We start from the raw sequence: 18,557 nt of genomic DNA, 5'->3' as shown, positions 1-18,557 counted from the left end.
GCACAGACAGGCACAATAGCAGAGAAGTAGATACAATACTACAGCACAGAAACGAAGAGCAAGGAAAGATCTTACCCATTCTGGCGTTTTATACAGAGGCATTTAGGTGCCCAGGACCGGAAACCTCACATCCGGAAATTCCCAGCCAATTGACCTCTCGTGACCGCGGGTCGCTGCACCGGAAGTGAAGCCGATTGGAGATATGAACGTGTGCCGGGAAACCGGCACAGCCGGTTAGAGATCTCCCCCTGCCGTGCCACACTCTGAGGATTCCCCGGGACGGAGTGAACCGGAGCCAGAGGATACACATCCCAGCGAGCCCCCTGGGCTGTGGGCAGAGCTGAACGAGGGCTGAGCCTCGTGTGCGTTGCCGCGATGAACGCGGAGTTGCAGCCTCCGAGGCTGCCGCACGAACCCTGGATCCATACGGGACCTCTGCCGGGTATCAACAAAGGACACCGCCCCGGGGCTCCGAGAAAATAAAAAAAGGAAGTAGAGGTAAGCTTCGGCCTAACTGCTACCTGAGTAGGGCAGGAAACAACACTGGGGAGGAAGGGGGAAGTCTCCTTTTTTAATAGTATTTCCTGCCCTACCTGGTAGGCAGAGCCTTCTTCTCCTGTGCCACCTGGAATGGCAAGGAAAGCACATTAACATATTACTTTGCAGGCTAAGAAACTGCACTGTAGCGAAAGGCATCAAGTGCACCCATTGAAACATAATTTCAAGCAAGAGATATCTGTATATTAAACAGTATTCAAAGCCCAAAGGTTTTTATTAACATTCAAATACTCCTAGTTAGTACCCAAGGGCCCTTCACAATAAGTGATGGCATATTGATTCAGTCCCATTATTCTGCACTCTGTACATACTTAAGATCACGACTCCCACTTACATAACTCAAAACATTTCTGCTTTTTTCCTAATCGAGAATTCGATACACCAATTTATAGCGATACCGCGCTCAAATGCAAAAGGGTCTTCATAATATCAACGAGTCTTCGCATACGCGCTAGAGGGGTTATATTGAACTGATAAGGATGTGTAGACAAAGCCCACAGGACACATTGTAACCAGCCGTCATCTATGTAAAAACTTAGTAATGTTAACAATATTGGTTTTAAACGTCCTCAAAAACATATGAGAGACATTGTCGAGAGTCTGCCCGGCATTGGTGAGAGCAAAGAAAGTACACAATGGTAAGTAGGAACTCAATGTCAAGGACAACTCAAACTCAACGGACAACTAATGCTTATGCTGGCATTTAGCACTGCAAGGATATGAAATGGTAAATGATACACGATTCTATCTTTGAAACTTACAGTACTGATACATTTAAGAAAAAAAATGTACTGCAAAGGTGAGCTCTGGGAGAGATAATTAATACATCAGATGGATCAGGTACGAGAATCAACTTGGATAAGACAGACAGATGTGCGTTTGACCCCCAGCTGTATTACTGACAGTACTTATCGTGGTGTTATGGAACGTGATGTCAGAAAGCAGCTGACGTTAGTCACAAAGTCCACCCACAATGTATCCCTTCGATCCAATTAAATGGAGTTTACATACTTTGACAACAATCCAGCGTGGGATTATACCTGGTTCTGTAAGGTGTTTGGCATTGGTCACAAAAGGGTTGTTGGGAACAGGTGTCCTTGCAGCATTAGGTGGGACATACCATACAAACCAGTGTAAACAGGGTTAAAACGGATCTAAACAGTGCTTTGAAAGCCGATGGGAGTTCACCCTCCTTTTTTCGCATCCGCTTCCCCCCCAACCCCTATCTGATCGATGCAATCAGCCGGGAAATCACAAGCGCTGCTCTTAATCACCGCAGTGTTGTGACAGCTGCTACCAGCTACAGCAATTTGCTGCAATCAATGCCACTTAAAAAGGGTACAGCGCACGGAGAAGTGAAACAGGGGGCAGGGAGGAGAGAGGGTGAGGACAAAGGGGGTGCTGTGTGGGAAAAGCAAGATCTATAGACTTGCAGTCAACAAAGAGAATCAGCGTAAGGAGAAGAATGAAAGAAACACTTGACCTTCCCTGTCTAGCAGACCTTTGTTCATTTATACAAAAAATCTTTTAACTTGATCGATGTGGTGTATACGGTATCTATTCAGGAAGGCTTCTTGCCGGAATCTACCAGAAAGCAGGCATTTTTGCGTACTTCTTGTATTTGAGACTTTTGCGGCTCCTTCCAACACACAGGTGAAAGATGAACCTACTTGTGGAGGTGCGTTTGCAGATACACCGCTCTGTATTTGCTTGTGGCTGGCATTGTGCACAAAGCAGCTCGTGATATAATGGGGAGGCTAAAATCAGAGCGCCAACCACAGCAGGGCGCATCCGCATACAACTAAACGTCGTCGGTCTTCTAAGGTGCAGAAACCACAACTTTCACAAACGCATATTGTAACTCACCTCTTGGGTTCTCTCAGCGTACATTTTATAGATTGGATTTCCTCTGTACCAACAAACAGTTTAACTTCAAAAGAGCTGGATTCATAGAAAGTGACAATAAACTAACCTGTTAGCCCATCTAGTTTGACTTTTCGGAATCATTTTGTCTGCAGATAGTAATGTAGTAACTCCTTTACCTTCCCTGACGCAATGCGCTGCTGCTACTACATGACAATGCGATGCGATCAACTACTTTATAATCTAGTTTATAAAGGTTTCGTGTTTTTGTGGATACATTTTGCATCTAAAAACTTCACAGATGGTCCCTGAATCTGAGATTTATAAAAATTATAATCCGACCTCAAACAGAGATCGGATTATAACACTAGAATCCTGATCCCCCGCAACGCTGCAGGGGACCTGGATTCCCCTCACTGTCGGCCGGTCTCTCACTTCCGTCTCTCACTTCCGTCTCTCTCCCCCCTCCCATACACCCCTCTGACTCCTCCCCCCTCCCATACATCACTCTGCCTCTCTCCCGACTCCGTTACTGACTTCATAGAAGCCTCAGCGTAAGTGAAGGGCAGTAACGGAGGCTGTCTGTGCGCATCGTTTAGACTCCCACCGGCTGACAGAGGATCATCCTCTCTGTCAGCCGGTGGGGGTCTGCATCGCACAGACAGCCTCCGTTACTCACCTTCACTTACGCTGAGGCTTCTATGAAGCTGCAGTGAAAGTTCCTGTCAGTAACGGAGCCGGGTAGAGAGGCAGAGTGGTGTATGGGAGGGGGAGGAGTCAGAGGGGTGTATGGGAGCCACCCTCCCATACACCACTCTGGCTCCTCCCCCTCCCATACGGCACTCTGCCTCTCTACCCGGCTCCCTGGTGTCTTGTGAACCTCCGTGGCTGACAGGAGGCAGAGTGGAGTATGGGAGGGGGTAGGAGGCAGAGTGGAGTATGGGAGGGGGGAGGAGGCAAAGTGATGTATGGGAGGGGGGAGGAGCCAAAGTGATGAATGGGAGGGGGAGGAGGCAGAGTGGAGTATGGGAGGGGGCAAAGTAGTATATGGGAGGGGGAGGAGGCAAAGTGATGTATGAGAGGGGGAGGAGGCAGAGTGGAGTATGGGAGGGGGAGGAGCCAAAGTGATCTATGGGAGGGGGAGGAGGCAGAGTGGTGTATGGGAGGGGGAGGAGCCAGAGTGGTGTATGGGGGGGGCAGAGTGGTGTATGGGAGTGGGGAGGAGCCAGAGTGGTGTATGGGTGAGTTATAGTGGTGTATGGGGGTATTATGAATTTCAGGGCATATAGGGGGTATAAGGCATATCGATATTAGGCATATCAGGGGGGCATAAAACATATCTGGGGGTAAAAGGTATATCAGGGGGCCCAGTTGCATATCACTGGCATATAAGAGGTATAAGGGATATATGGGGGCAGAGTGGCAAGCTGGGGGTCAGATGTGCATAACCGGGGGCAGTTTGGTAAATAAAAAATTTTTAAACAAGGCTTTTTTCTCATAGTTTTTATTGAATATGAAAAATAGTTAACATATGAATTAATATTTACTAATAACTTTGTATTAAAAACTAGTTTGAGAAACACTGTGTTTGGGTTCTTGTAGCTTTTATTATTATGTCAGTAAAATAAGAAGGTGAATAGAGAGAGGCCATTGCAATAAAGAGATTTAAGTGTAAATTGTACGTCTTTATTACATTATTTTAAATTGAAAAAAATTTAATTTTTTTTATCCGATTAATCGAAAAAATAATCGGCCAACTAATCGATTATTAAAATAATTGTTAGTTGCAGCCCTAATATACATACATATATATATACATATACATACATATATATATACATATACATACACACATATATATATACATATATATATATATATATACACATATATACACACACATAAATACATATGTTATTAACACACATTAACATTCCCAAACAAGCATAAATCATTCAGCTTATATTTACTGTACTATACTAGTGAAACTATCCAGACATGAGTATCCCTGGCTGGATATAACTTGTCTCCAAATGCTGATCTGCAAATCTGGATAAGGATGACTAAATTTATGTTATAGTTTTACGTTTCATGTCAAAATATTTTGACATTCTCAAACTTAAAAAAAACAATATAATATAGCCAAAATGTACATCAAATACAGGATTAATAATAATGAAATTAGTAATAAAAATTAAGGGACTGGTGTTCTAGTAAAATAACATTGAAAGGTTGGGTCTATAAACCGATTTGTCGGAATCGTCTATTTAAATGTTTTTTCCATTACAATTCCATTACAATAAATACACTTTACAACAAAAAACATGCTATTTTTAAGAATTTAAATACTGTCTATTCCACAGTGACACAGCTTAGTTTTGGAAATCTTCAGCGTTGAATAGTGATGGGGGAAAACGCACAGAAAATGTTAAATGTTATTTGGAAAGAGTAGGTTATGTCGTGGGCTCCGTAGGACCGGTGCCTTTTGTGCAGGCAGGCTCCCTTCCCCATCGCTAGGCTTATTACGCAGGCTCCCTTCCCCATCGCTAGGCTTATTACGCACGCTGCCTTCCCTAACACTAGGCTCATTAGGGAAAAGCAGAAGCTGCCTTTATCTCTGCACGGGGTCATTACCAGGAGTTATTCCTGATGCATATCAAAACCAAACTGGAAAGGCACAATACGTCATAGGAAGACAAGATAAGTGAGCTGCTGACGCAAGGTGTCTGTGAAAAGAGGGGGGGGGGAATCCATCGGACTTGCCAATGACTCATGTTTAAAAGGCCTGTGCCACTGCTATTTACAAGTCAGCCTAAGAACCCGTTAACCACTTTAGTACCCGATGGCCCGATAATTGACTGCATATACCACGGCAACAAAGGCGTCCATACACAGCACCTTATGATTGGAATGGGAAAAGAGTAAAACACAGGCAGCTCTTATTTTACATTTGGAAACATCACAGCAGGCTAGCACTCACATTATATTTTCTGTTCCTCATGGTTATGGGCACTGAACTGTTCGGGGTACTGAATGTTCTTCATGCTGTTCGTATCATTCATTGTATGACTGGGCATTCCTATAAAAGGACAGCCTAGATGTCTCTATACAGGAACAGAAAACGTTTTATGTATAATTTATTTCTATCTAATGTATTTTTGTTGGTTTATGATCCAGGAAGACGTGACATTAGAAAATACTGTTTATGTATGTGGCACCATCACCACAGTGGTGTAAACGCCTGTAATGCATTAGGTGTTTTTTATGATGAATAATGTTCACAATATTACCTGGTGGGTGCCCCTGAATGATATGTGTCTGGCCATTAGTACTGGGAACGTGCTTATGTATGTTCACAGAGCATTTATCCTCTGTGGAACGTCTCAACACCAAACCCATGGTTGCCATGTTTTATGGTACTGTCATGGATGCCTATGAGGCAAGCAACATTGTCTTTTTAGCAAAGAAGGACCACATTTGTGGTTGAGTGGCTGACCATTTGTATAGATTGAGGTTAAAAAGCAAAATATGGAAGCTATGCAGGTAACATCAGTTTATTGTTTATCATATAAGCTCTTGTAGTTTTAGTTGGGCTGTTGCTGAATGAACTTTCCATAGCACCGCAGGTCAAAAAGTGAACAGCATCAGCTCCAAGTCAACTGTGACGCGACAGTGACACCTAGTGGCCGATCCCCACAATAACGACATTTCTAACAAGGGCACCCCGTATAAGAAAGAAAATCCTGATAAATGGATTAGATGTGTATTAACCTCTTCTTTACTGACGGTTTTTTGTGCCCACATGCTGATGTTACATACAAACCAATCATGTATGGAATATTAATCCGATGTTCACATTTATTCAAACTGAATTGCTAACCAAGTGCGAATGCTTCCTTGTTTCTTTTACAGTGACTCTTTACTAAGTGTAAACAGAAAATCGAGCGAGAAAGAGAAGGGAGAAGAGAAAAAGTAAAGTAAGAGGTGGTAAAGAAGGAGATCGACATGGATATGGGTTATAGATCCAGGTATGATTCTCCTTCTAAATTTTTCATGGAGCCACACAAATGATATATTGTTTTTTTCAAGGACAGAGAAAGCTAGATGCACACTCCAACATTTACTATGAATAATACATTCAAATAATGATGATTTTCACTATGAAAATGGTCCCAGACAAAATATATTGATGTAATTAATGCGAAAAGGCATGCATATTTTTTCTATGTTTTTGGAAGTAACGGGGCACAAAATGGAACATTCCCATACCTTGTTTAGCAGCCCACCAACTCAAATAGCCCCACAAAACATATATATATATTTTTGGGGAAGACAACCCACAGTATTTGGCACGAACCATTTGGACAATTATCATGCAACCATTTGGTTACCAATCTCTGGCCATGTTTCTTCGGACTGTTTGCACAGATTACATGCAACTGCAGAGAAAGCCCCCAAAAATGTATTCGGCTGCAGCCTATGTCTCATTTTGGACGGTTTAGTAGTGCATCAGCTCAAAAGACCTCACAATAGTATATATTGAAGCGAAGACAACCCAGGGTATTTCACTGTGAGAGAGGGACTATTACAGCATTAACTCTTCCATACCCAGAACTCCCAACACGGTCAACAATGAATTACAAGGTACAGGAGGCCACTGAGCCACCTCTGCTCCTTAGCATTTCCCAAGAGAAAAACAGAACAATCTAAAAGAATGTCAGTAAAAACTGATGCTTTATTTCCAGATTCATGGCCTATGATGAAACGCTGTAGTGTATGGAACACGGAAGGCTATTTCTTGTTATTCTGTCCGCCGTGTTTGTCCGTAATTTTGATCTGGAAATAAAGCAGCGATTTTTCCTTACACTGGATTGTTTTGGATTTCACGTTGTACTCAGATTTCCTGTTGGTACATTTCACTACGAGCATTTGGACACTTCGTCATGGAGGCATTTGGCCCTCCAGTCACTGGCTTAATTTTCATAGTTGATGGAAACTTTAAACTTTGTACATTGTAATGCAATAACCTCAGCCCAGTATGTACTGACAGAGTGCTCCTCGAGGATAGGTCGCCATATGCAGTATTAACAGCATTTTTGTCCCCCTTTACAGGCCATCACTGAATCTTTACAAAAGAATAGCGGAAATATGGGCTTGTGATTCTTGAGCGTTGGCGCCATAATTACTTCCCAACATTCCCTGCGTATTGCTGTAAAGCCAAAGAAGAAAGATATAGAGACTCACCATAAAGGTCGGGTCCGTGGTTAGTAAAGACATTGTACAGGACGATATTTAGAGGGGCCATTACCAGCTTGCCGTAATAATAACTGTCAATGGCCGCCAGGGGGACCTGTAACAGAACAAGAGGATTGTTAATTAAGCAGTGGGGTCTTTCCACACATCAGACAAATAGACAGGGGGCTTGTTAACATGCTAAATTATGATGACATACCTTTTTGTTTTTATATAATGCAGCTCTGTAGGGGATGCATTAGATTTTCCATGTTTCTTAAAGCAATGGAATGAAATTAAATTCACATTTACTAATTTTTTTAGCAGTAGAAGTAAATGATTGTGTTGTGAGAGAGAAGGAGTTTAAATCAGGCTTCAAAGAATGGATTAGTAGCCACTACAGTAAACATAATATATATTAAATGAATAAATTGTAGACATTATCAATATGGATTTGAAACATATATGAATGTATCAGGACAGCACAACACATCATTATTAGGTTTACAAAGAGTGAATTACAAAGTCCAAGATTACATTTATCCATTTTTGACCATCACTACAATGCAGTTGATAACTATATAAAATGATGATCCTATATGACTGTTAATGACCACTAATAGTAATTAATATGGAGGAGTGGTTGCTCATGGTCATTCCCGGACCAGCTGTATGGACTACACTAAAGTAACTATGCTGTTTAAGGGGCCAGCCAGTCACTTTGTCTTGTATATAATGTATTATTTATTGCGGTTGTTAGATCCGTGCTATAAACCACATTCAGAAAGTAAACCAATTATAAAATATAGAAATGTTTAAACGCCCAGATACCAAAGGCAGTTCTTGAACGTTCACACTCATTAAACATCTGTTTACTGGTAAAGAAACTCACCAAAAACAATATTAGTGCCACTAAACACCAGTTGATAAAACTCTTCCACTTTCGCTTCAGGAACAGGACATCAAAGGCAATAGGTATCCTGAAAAAAATTTGGGAATTTGTGGATTATATTCAAAACATATAAATAAATGCTCTGCAGGAAGGGCAGGCACATCACACAAGTCAAACGGAATCATTTTGAAAGAATTGAGACAGCGGGTACTACGCTAATGGGACTGTAGTCCGAAAACTAAATATTAAACTCCGCAATGCTTTTTGTTGTTAGTTCAGCTAAGAGGATACAAAGCTAAAATCCATCCCATACTAGTAGAGATGATGGATACAAAAAATATTTTTAACTTGGGAAGCTTATTTCAGTAATTAAGGGATTTTTTATTTTTTTTACACACTGTTGTAGGTTTAAAAATGGCCACTTTGCCCTTCTTAGAGGTAAGAACATTCAATCCACAGTTAGGAAGTAGCTTTGACCTGTTTATATATCTTTACTTATAATAGCATGCAAGAGATGTTAGCTAATATCTCCTAGAAAAGGTTTGGTTATTGCTCAACGCTGTTGCCTTCTGGAATGTCTACAAACACGGCAAGAATGACTTCTCGTTACAGCCACCTACAAGCAAATGGCAGCCCAAGCATTTGGTGGAACCAGCAAATGTTAATACAAATCATCCTTACCCTAAGACAACACTGAAGGGCCAGCCCCAAATAGCCCCCGCAGCCACTCCAAGCACGGCCAAGCCAACCTTCTCCGTATACCAGCCGGTCATGGCTATCACTGTGGTATACATACAGAAAGTACTGGGGAGGTACGCTGCGAGCAAGCAGGAAACAATCAGAGATGTTAGCGCAGAACTCTAGCTGTATAGTCCCCGATAAAGTGATCCGTCCTCTATGAGCTGTCACCATCATGGTATTTCGAATAAGATTCATTAATAAGTACTACCTACAGATCGTGGTTTTTGTCGATCTGTGTTTTGGAAATATTAATCTAAAGGTCTATGTCTCAGAGCAACAGGGCCATCATTGTTCTCTTTCTGTCCTTAAAAAGGCTTCCTGAACCTATCTGCAACAATCAGCTTAATCGAGGATGGATCACTTTATAGGGGACTAATACTCGTGTAGCTCCTGAGAAGAAGTTAAGATACCTCTCCCCATGGTGCCCGCAACACACAGGATTATTTAGTATATAAAACTTTAAAACGTGGGAATCGGACAAACCGACAGAGAAATTTTGTCCTGCAATTAACGTAACATTTTATTATGCCATTTAGACTCTTTAGACTACCTAGATCCTTCTGCAGATCGGGTCTACAGTACTGTACATAAGAGCTGTGACCGGGGGGCTACGTCACTTTCTGCTATTAATGCCCCATACAAGCTAGCATCCTCCCCGCACTACCTGCCTCTTTAATTACCGCCAACTTACCTGCTGCTGAACAAAACATTCCTGTGCTTAGCACCAGGAAAGCCAGCATCAGCCGACCAACATGGAGGCCAAACTTTTTGCATACTGCCCTAAAAATGAATGGAAACAAAGAGACATATAAATCAGCTTCGGTATAATGTAAGTATAGAGCCATATCTGCATATATATAGTGTGTGTGTGTGTGTGTGTGTAACTCCACTGATACTATAAATCAGCATCGGTACAATGTATGCATATACTATACCCGTTTTATTCTTTGAGCAGGGCCCTCCTAGTCATATTGTTATGTTACATACCACTTGTTATGTCCTGTCTACCCATTGTACAGCTCTACAGAATTTAATGGCGCTATATAAAACAATAAATAAGAAGAAGAAGAACTCTGATACAGTGTTTCGAGGGGAGAGTGAGAGAGAAGTAAGACTCCAAAGGTTATCCACTCATAGTTTGGTAAAGAAGACAATGTGCGAATAAGTACGGGAATACTTTGTGACATTGCCCCTATGTTACTTGGTACTCATTATATATGTATGCAAATGCCAGGCTCAAATGACGAAGCAGCAATAATGGAGTTTTTTAATAACTCCAGTGAGTCACATAACTACTTGGTTAGGCAGAAGATGTTATACATAACACAGGATCGTGATTTGAAATGTGGTATTCTTGCGGAACCACATTCAAATATTCATAACAATTACTCGGCGTGTTTCAGATAATTGCTCTTTAGGGATATTAGGATATCTTGCAGCACTAGACAAATTCTCTAAAGACCTTTACAATTATTTTGCAGAGCTACACCGTTGTTGCCGATCTTCCTGTAATTGCTCTTTTTCATCACAATGAACTTTTTTTTTTTTTTTAGTTACAGCTATAAAATTATTTAGCCAACTTCTGTTATTGCATTGGGTTGTTAACACTAGAAGGGATCTGAACGCTCAAAAGTAGGATTCTTCAAGTGGAAGATTTGGAATATTTTCTTTGCCAACATGTCTAGGCCAAACGTAATGGAAGCATCTTGTTGAAAAAGGGATCCACTAAATGCTTTCACTCCCGTGGCTAGAGAGCTACAAAGCCCAATTCACTCGCTGAACATCACGTAATCTGCAGTCAACCAGCAGTGGAAGGATGCTCTGGAATAATATGATTTCATTACAAGCCCAGCTCTCATTTACTTTAATGGAGCGTTACTAAACATGTCAATGTATTTAAAAAATATATATATATATCCCAATGGTGGGGACTAGGTTGTTCTTTTGGACAGGCCCATGTTCACTATATTTTAGAAAGCAATGATTCTGATAAATATCTATGACCCTTTACATTTTATAGAGTCCAGGGTCCTGCACAAGTTAAAGGCCGGGCAAGGGGCAACACCATCCAGCCACCTGTCAAGTGTCAACGTATTAAGGCTGAGTCCCAGAATATGACAGAATATGACATCATACAGCATTGCTGCAGCTCAATGGGTAGTCGTGGAAGATCCTCTCATCTCCCTTACTAGCCCATGATCCTCGGTGCCCCAAAATTAGGACTGTCCAGCTTGCAATGGGACATCTAGGAGGTATGCTGCTAATATAGTTATGCATATTCCATACAGGAATAAATTAGCCTTATTAGAGGCTGTATTCTGGTTATCTTGTACAACAATGTATTATTGCAGCTGAACCAAAATTTTACAAATTGCTTTAATATTGCTGTTAGAACAGTAGATGTGAGTGAACATTAGGCTCTGCTTTTGATAGAGAGTTCCTGGTATGGACTGCATGATAAGCTACATGTATGGCCTTTTTTTACTTGCCAGCCCAACAATCTAACGCTAGAGGGTAAGAGGCTGAGATGTAAAGTAAGGAAGCTTTTCTTTACTGAGACAAAGGCAAATAAATGGAAGGGCCTCCCAGCAGAAGCAGCACAGGCAAGACCAAGGACTGATTAAGGTCTGAGTCTTGACAACACGAAAATGAGCAGACTAGGTGGGCCAAAGCATGCTGGCTGTCAAATGCTATGTTTCACATCACAACCTTACACCACTGTGTCCCAACATTTATCATTGTCTTGGCTCTCTGCTCTTCCTTTAAAAATGTGGCAGCCTAAAATGGCAGAATACATGTACGCCTTATCACTATATGGGGTAAAGCAGGCAAAAGCTAAGAAAGAACGTGTTGTTTCACACAATAACTGGTGTCTCAGTTTAGTCTGAATGTCTGAATTATCCCACCTGAACATAACAGCTTAACTTTAGGCGTTCACATACCTTGGGGATCGGCTGACATCACAATTCAAGGGAATTTTAATAATACATGTTATATATACAGAACTACTGTGATTAGACTGTTATCTTTTTTTCTTATGAACGGAGGACAGATCAGCATCCATTGTCTATGCAAAGTTTTATAAACCCATGGTTTTCCAACTGGGGTCCTCAGCAACATATAAAGGGTCTAACAGTGTATGTTACAGAGAGATCACGTTATTAGATATGATTCTCATACTTCATGCTAGTTAAATGTTTTATCCCAGCTGCTTTAACACCTTGACTCCCCATTTATGCTTTAAAATTCTTGAACCTACATATAACATTTTTTGTGCAAAAGAAAGATGACAAACCTGCTCATCAAAATATGCTTCATGCTTGATTTTGAATGATGTCCATATTAATTTGTTCATTACAAATTAGTGACATGCAGCTAAAGGAACAAACAGGTTGAGGGCCACTTTTTGTTAATTTTTAGTGTTAGATACTTACTTGTAGAAATAAAGTTCACAAACACAGCTAATAAAAGCTAGAAAACATCGTATAAAGTAAAACACCAGGACCTACAAAAAAAATAAACACACAATAATATTAATAGAATCGTAAGGCAAACATAAGCATTATTCCGACAATACGCAGAAACTCAACAAAACATACAATGAGAAAACTGAAGAAAAAAAAATATTATAAAAAAAAACTATGTTGGACAAACCAGAAAAAGGCACTTTTATTTTACAGATGGGATACTGATGTATATAAACCACGTACAAGCTAGTCAATCACAGTACTAAGGAAGTGTACCCTTTGTACCTGATTCATTCAACCATGCACTCACGATGTAAATAATTTATTTTATAATTGTATATTTAATTTTAGAATTAAACACCACTGACCTTTAGAATTAAATGTTCTTCAAAGTTTCCTTTGAACCCTTCAGTATCCCCCTGTCATCTCCATACACATCCATACTCTCCCTCTAATACTCGTTATAGACTAAAGGAATGGATGGAGATGGCATGGACAAACACTATTCTGGCCAGGATATCAGACACACTGACCCAGGGGCCTGGTAATAAAATATAAATTCTGCAGCCTCCACGTGCAGAGAGGCTTGGAAACATTGATATGAAATGATCATTGGTTTTTTTTTTCTAGCAATGACAAGAACTTTTTAGTTTTACTTTTTAGTGATTTGGTCCTGTTTTTCCTGAAGGCAGTTTCTTAAAATGAGAATGTGCTTACCTTATTTGTCTGCAGGACGTGGGCATGAAACCAGGCAGGTAATGCGTGTAGCCAGAGGTAAGCGTAAGAGCGAATCGCGTAGGCTGGGGAATACTCCCATGTCTGGAATCCTTTGCCATATACGAGGTAGTGTGTCTAAAATAACAAAAATATATGCCATTTTGGGGGAATATTTCAGTGATAGGCTGGCGTTACACCATACCGAGTTGATTAATTATGGTAATGCTTACAAAGTCTTGCTTATTCAATGAAATCTATTTGTACATACATTTTCACAAGACAGTGGGTCCCTATTGGTGAGACTGAGAAATGATATTGTTTGTAGCATGTCGAAAGATATTTACCTAGCAGGTAAGGCTTGGACAGAGTTGGAGCAGATGACAACTAAGTACCCTTTTTGTTTTGAGAAAACCAAAGATGTAGCTGCCTAAAAAGTTTATTTTGAGGAAAACAGACTTTTTTTTACCCTAATAGAGAAGAGCGTTGCCTTTTAGACAGATGTGTTAAGATTACAAAAAGGTTTTTCCCGCTATAAAAGCAACTAAGATGTCTAACCTATCACCATTCTATGTCGGGGTCATGTGACATGCAAATTAAAATGCTACAAAAATTGACGATTAAAATGTATTTTGGGGAAGGTATGGGCTTACTTCACAAAGGATAATCGATCAAAAGCTATATTTAATTATTAAAGTGTTTAGGGTTTTCTTTGAATATTATAACTTGTTTCTTTGAGCTGTTCCCAAAGCACTACTTCAGTAGAACAGAATGAAGCGACTATTCTATTAGCACATCAAGAAAATGCTGACGTGATAAGATAACAATACACTTAAACAATTTAATCCAGTGTTCAACGGACACAATATCTGCAACTCGGCAGAAGCCTCTAGCGAGCTCTAGCCAGAAAACTAGGATATTCCATGTCAGGTAAATATACAAAACTGGACACAGAAAATGTTCAATCTGCTAACAGCAGATAACATGTTTAATATTAATGCTGATAAGTGAAAAGCCAGAGGTAAAGAAGCAATATGAAGCAGTTGCATCTATGGCTTTAAAGGGACAGTCCAGAGTTCGTACGCACCTCAATCTATGTGATAGCTTAGAGATCCCTTTACATTTATGTGGATTCTGCACGACACATCTCCTTGCATGTGACAAAACATCCGACAAACCGTTAAAGCGTAGGCTGGTAAAGTGCTGCCAGCCGGAGTCTTCTGAGACCCCCACGTGCACCTCTATCTAGGGCAGGGGTGTCCAACCTGTGGCCCTCCAGCTGCTGCAGGACTACATCTCCCATAATGCTCTTTCAGCTAAGGGGCTGGCTGAGGAGTATGGGAGATGTAGTCCCGCAGCAGCTGGAGGGGCGCAGGTTAGATGTCTGCAATTTGGATAGACGTATACATGTTTTAGTCTATTTTATGCACTGCCACCATTTGCAACTTTTGGCGAAGAAGGCAGTATACACTAGATCAATATCTATTTATCGTACTAAATATACAACCTCCGAGGATGTGGCACAAAACACACAGGGGTTGATTCACTAAATGGACAGTTTGCATGGGGTGGTTAACAAGCACATAACAGAGAGATGATTATGCATATAGAGAAAGCAGGCATCGAAGACCCTACCAGCAAGTTTGCAATCTAGTCTTATGGCACTTTCATGCAACGCATAGCTTAGCGGGTAGGCACACGGTTACATAGGCATCCATAACATGTAGTGAAAATCAACTTTCCCTTTAGTGAATCTGGACAGCAAGTGGTCCAAAGTATCTCAAAAGTACACAGCTTTTCTATGTTCGTTACTCACAGGTTCCCAGTAGTTGAACGTTTCATCGCAGTCTGAGATGTTGCTCAGTAATGCCGCGCAGAACCTGGCAGAAACCAGGCATTTGAAGGCAGTAGATCCCTCGGGTGCCCACACCTGACCTGCTGTACTACATGCGGACCTGCAACAACAACAACACCGCAAAACAGCTTACATGCCGATACAAAATAAGCGCCATCGCTCCTGGAGTAACTGGTTCTTATTTTTTGGGGCGGTTGTTTTGTGGTGGGCCATAGTGATGGACAACCAGGCATCTATCTTCCCATGTATCGTATGAGGTAACACGTTACACAGGACACTCCTAACTTAACTCATTACCAATAGGAATTTACCACCCAATACCTCATTCCTACCATAACAAGAAGAACCGTACCTCTTTAGTTGCTATAGCGATAAGGCCACTTTTAAAACTTTCCAGCAGGACATTTTTTTTTTATTAACTCCACTGGATCATAATAGTAAAGAACAAATGGTTTTAATATTTGAAATGTGTAACGGTAAAGGGAATAGCAGACTAATGAATACTGATGTTTGTACTATGCAGCATCCTTTGCAGCAGCAGGTCACCTCACTAGCCTTCAGGGGCAATAAAGTGACCACTACCACTTCTGCTGGACCACTGTTCCACCTTTCTTCCACACTCTAAGAATGTTTATTCTGCCACAATCTTTCATTCGTCGTGCTGACTAAATATGGAGCGATCTATAATGAAATCACACACCACGTAGAAGCATAGTCCGCGGGACACTGCCAGGGGCTGCTTTAATGATGTTTATGAGGTACAGACGGGTGGGAAAACTTTATTCTCTATAAAAAAGGGGGACACAACCACACACCATGCCCATTTCAAACGTAAATGGCAGCTATAATGCAATATACACGAGCATCCCACCCATCACTAAAACAGCCATATATCTATGCCCCCAACACAAAGGGCATCCCTCACTCTGCTCTGTGCTCCGCTACCCGGCTTTCTTCCTTCTGCCTCCAGCTGTTTTCCTCTTTCTCTCCTCTGGTTCCTTTCACCCGCTGCCGAGACCCCTTAGACGCCATTACTACTGGGGGCAAGAGAACTCACTTCCGGGGTCGCATCATCGATGGCAAGCACCAAGACGCCATCTTTACTCAGGGAAGAAGGCAGCACACATGCGCATTAACTCCATGAAATTCTAACAATACACGTGTCATACCCAGCCATACAAATAAAACCACGTCTGTTATATTCCCTTTTTTATCCTCCAGTTTAGATTTTATTGTATATGTATTTCATACACGTTATCTAACGCTTGGTAGATCATTCCTCAGTACAATAATTAATATATATATATATAACTGGTTATAATTTGGTGTAATATATATATATATATATATATATATATATCTATATATATATATATATATAAACTTGGATTGGTGTGCAATGGACTTTGTGAGTAAATATATATATCCTAAACATGAATTCACCTACACTAATTATATTTTTTTATTCATATTAAATTATAAATTATCTATCTATTGATACTCAATTCATTCACTCGCATTTAATTATCCATTAATTAAATTAATTCCATTGACATTCATTAATATTAACATTTTTATTGATATCTATTAATATTTTATGATCGCATATATTTATTTCCCTCTGATATCATATAAAATCAATTATGTACAAAATTTATGGTTTGTGGTTCGGATTTCCCAGGTATGAAAAGCTAGAAATAAACACTTTTAACACTTATAATTTATTAAATCTATAATCAGCCATATATCATGCTTTGTATGGTGATATTGGTAAATTCTGCAGATTTTGAATTACTGATATAAATAAATAGCCTTTTTTCGTATAGGGCTAATCACAACCTTATACCTCAATGCTAAAGTATGTGAAGGCAATACAGTGAAAACTAATGTGTTTAGTCATTATGAAACGATTGGCTTTTTTTCCCCCAGAGATAAAGAGACCCTGTTGAAGGAAGACTTGGAAAAACTGGCCGCCATGCGGAACAAACAGCCCTGGTTTACAGAAGAGCAGAAAGAGGAGCTTGCAGAAGTACATTCGTGGATTTGGAATCGGACAATCCTGCAAGAAATACACACAAGTAAAGATAATTCATTTTTTATGTGTATTTAAAATTGTCAGCAAAGACATGCGTTGTAAAGCAATTTAAAACACTCCATTGATTTTCTGCGTATAAAAACTTAATCCAATCTCTGTTCCAATATGGCGACGTTTGTATGTCCAATGCCTTACATCTCAGCCAAGCTCTCAGAGTAGCTGTATGTTCCAAGCAGGGTGACAAAACAGTAATTTAAATGGATTTAAAAACATCCTTTCTTTATGACCCGCAGGGATGTGTCACGTGTGTGAATATCGCAGTATCGAACAAGGAGACCGAAGAGGCAACCGAAAGCCCTGCGGAGATCGACACCAAGGCAGATGAACAAGAACAGCACCAAGAACAGTGCTGGAGCAGCCCCAGCCAGGGGGACTCTGCTAACTCGGAAACATGACGCTCCTTGTAAATACTTTTTTCTATGACATTTTGCAGACATTATTTAAACTCATTCACGGCACAAAGACTTCTGAGGATTTACCAACTTTCTAGAATCCTTTTTGATCTGTTGAAGAATCCCAATCGTTTTCAAAAGACTGTGACAAGATGCAGCCGAAAATTTATGTCGCTGGTCAGCTGGTGTCGACTAAATGCAGCGATTTACACTTCCCGCTGGGGCTCCTCAGTGTTCCTTGGAGAATGCACTCATAAGTTCTGTGAACGTCAGGATACCGGAGATGTTTTCCATGACCCATCTACCGTATTGGTTTCTTTGTGCACCTTACTGTCAAACATGCTCCATGTGTAAATATCACCCACATCACACAAGTGATAGGAAACACGTTTATATAACATTTTGTTTTTGTAATTTTGCCTGATAAAATATTGTGTAGAAATTAACTTATATGTCGTTTTTTCTTTTTTTCTTAAGAAATTGTATGTGGATACCTGATGATGAATTGTGGTCCTCCCCACAAGCTAACCGTAAAATAATTTGTAGCACATTACAGACATTGGGGGTACAGATAAAAAGTGGCGTCATTTATGTAGCAGACGAAGGTTCCTGCTGATTGGACCCCCCGTTGCTTACTGCGGTGGTGAGACCGCTTACCAAATGTTACATCAAATCACTTAATGTACATAACCCCTTTATGTACATGTATGAAAGAAAGTCAAGAGTAAACTTGTGAAGATGCTTGTAG

At 40.5% G+C, this 18,557-nt stretch overlaps 1 protein-coding gene across 1 annotated transcript in view; it reads right to left on the bottom strand.

Annotated features, from left to right (window-relative positions):
* The window catches only part of LOC149298007 (alpha-1,2-mannosyltransferase ALG9-like), a 45,577-nt gene extending 29,223 nt beyond the window's left edge, over positions 1-16,354 (bottom strand). The window contains exons 1-8 of the mRNA XM_089487869.1: positions 16,248-16,354; positions 15,284-15,422; positions 13,471-13,605; positions 12,721-12,791; positions 9,978-10,066; positions 9,227-9,362; positions 8,546-8,633; positions 7,666-7,771 (exon numbers count right to left, since the gene is read on the bottom strand). Of these exons, the coding sequence (XP_089343995.1) occupies positions 7,666-7,771; positions 8,546-8,633; positions 9,227-9,362; positions 9,978-10,066; positions 12,721-12,791; positions 13,471-13,605; positions 15,284-15,422; positions 16,248-16,354 (871 nt within the window). The remainder of the gene's footprint in view (positions 1-7,665; positions 7,772-8,545; positions 8,634-9,226; positions 9,363-9,977; positions 10,067-12,720; positions 12,792-13,470; positions 13,606-15,283; positions 15,423-16,247) is intronic.
* Between the last annotated feature and the right edge of the window lie 2,203 nt (positions 16,355-18,557).

This window comes from Sceloporus occidentalis, unplaced genomic scaffold (genome assembly GCF_023333645.1).
Source record: "Sceloporus occidentalis isolate IW3139 unplaced genomic scaffold, rSceOcc1.0.p SCAF_35, whole genome shotgun sequence".
In the NCBI taxonomy this organism is placed as follows: Eukaryota; Metazoa; Chordata; class Lepidosauria; order Squamata; family Phrynosomatidae; genus Sceloporus; species Sceloporus occidentalis.
The sequence above is the reverse complement of the archived record's forward strand: the minus strand, read 5'-3'. Positions and strand labels throughout refer to the sequence as shown.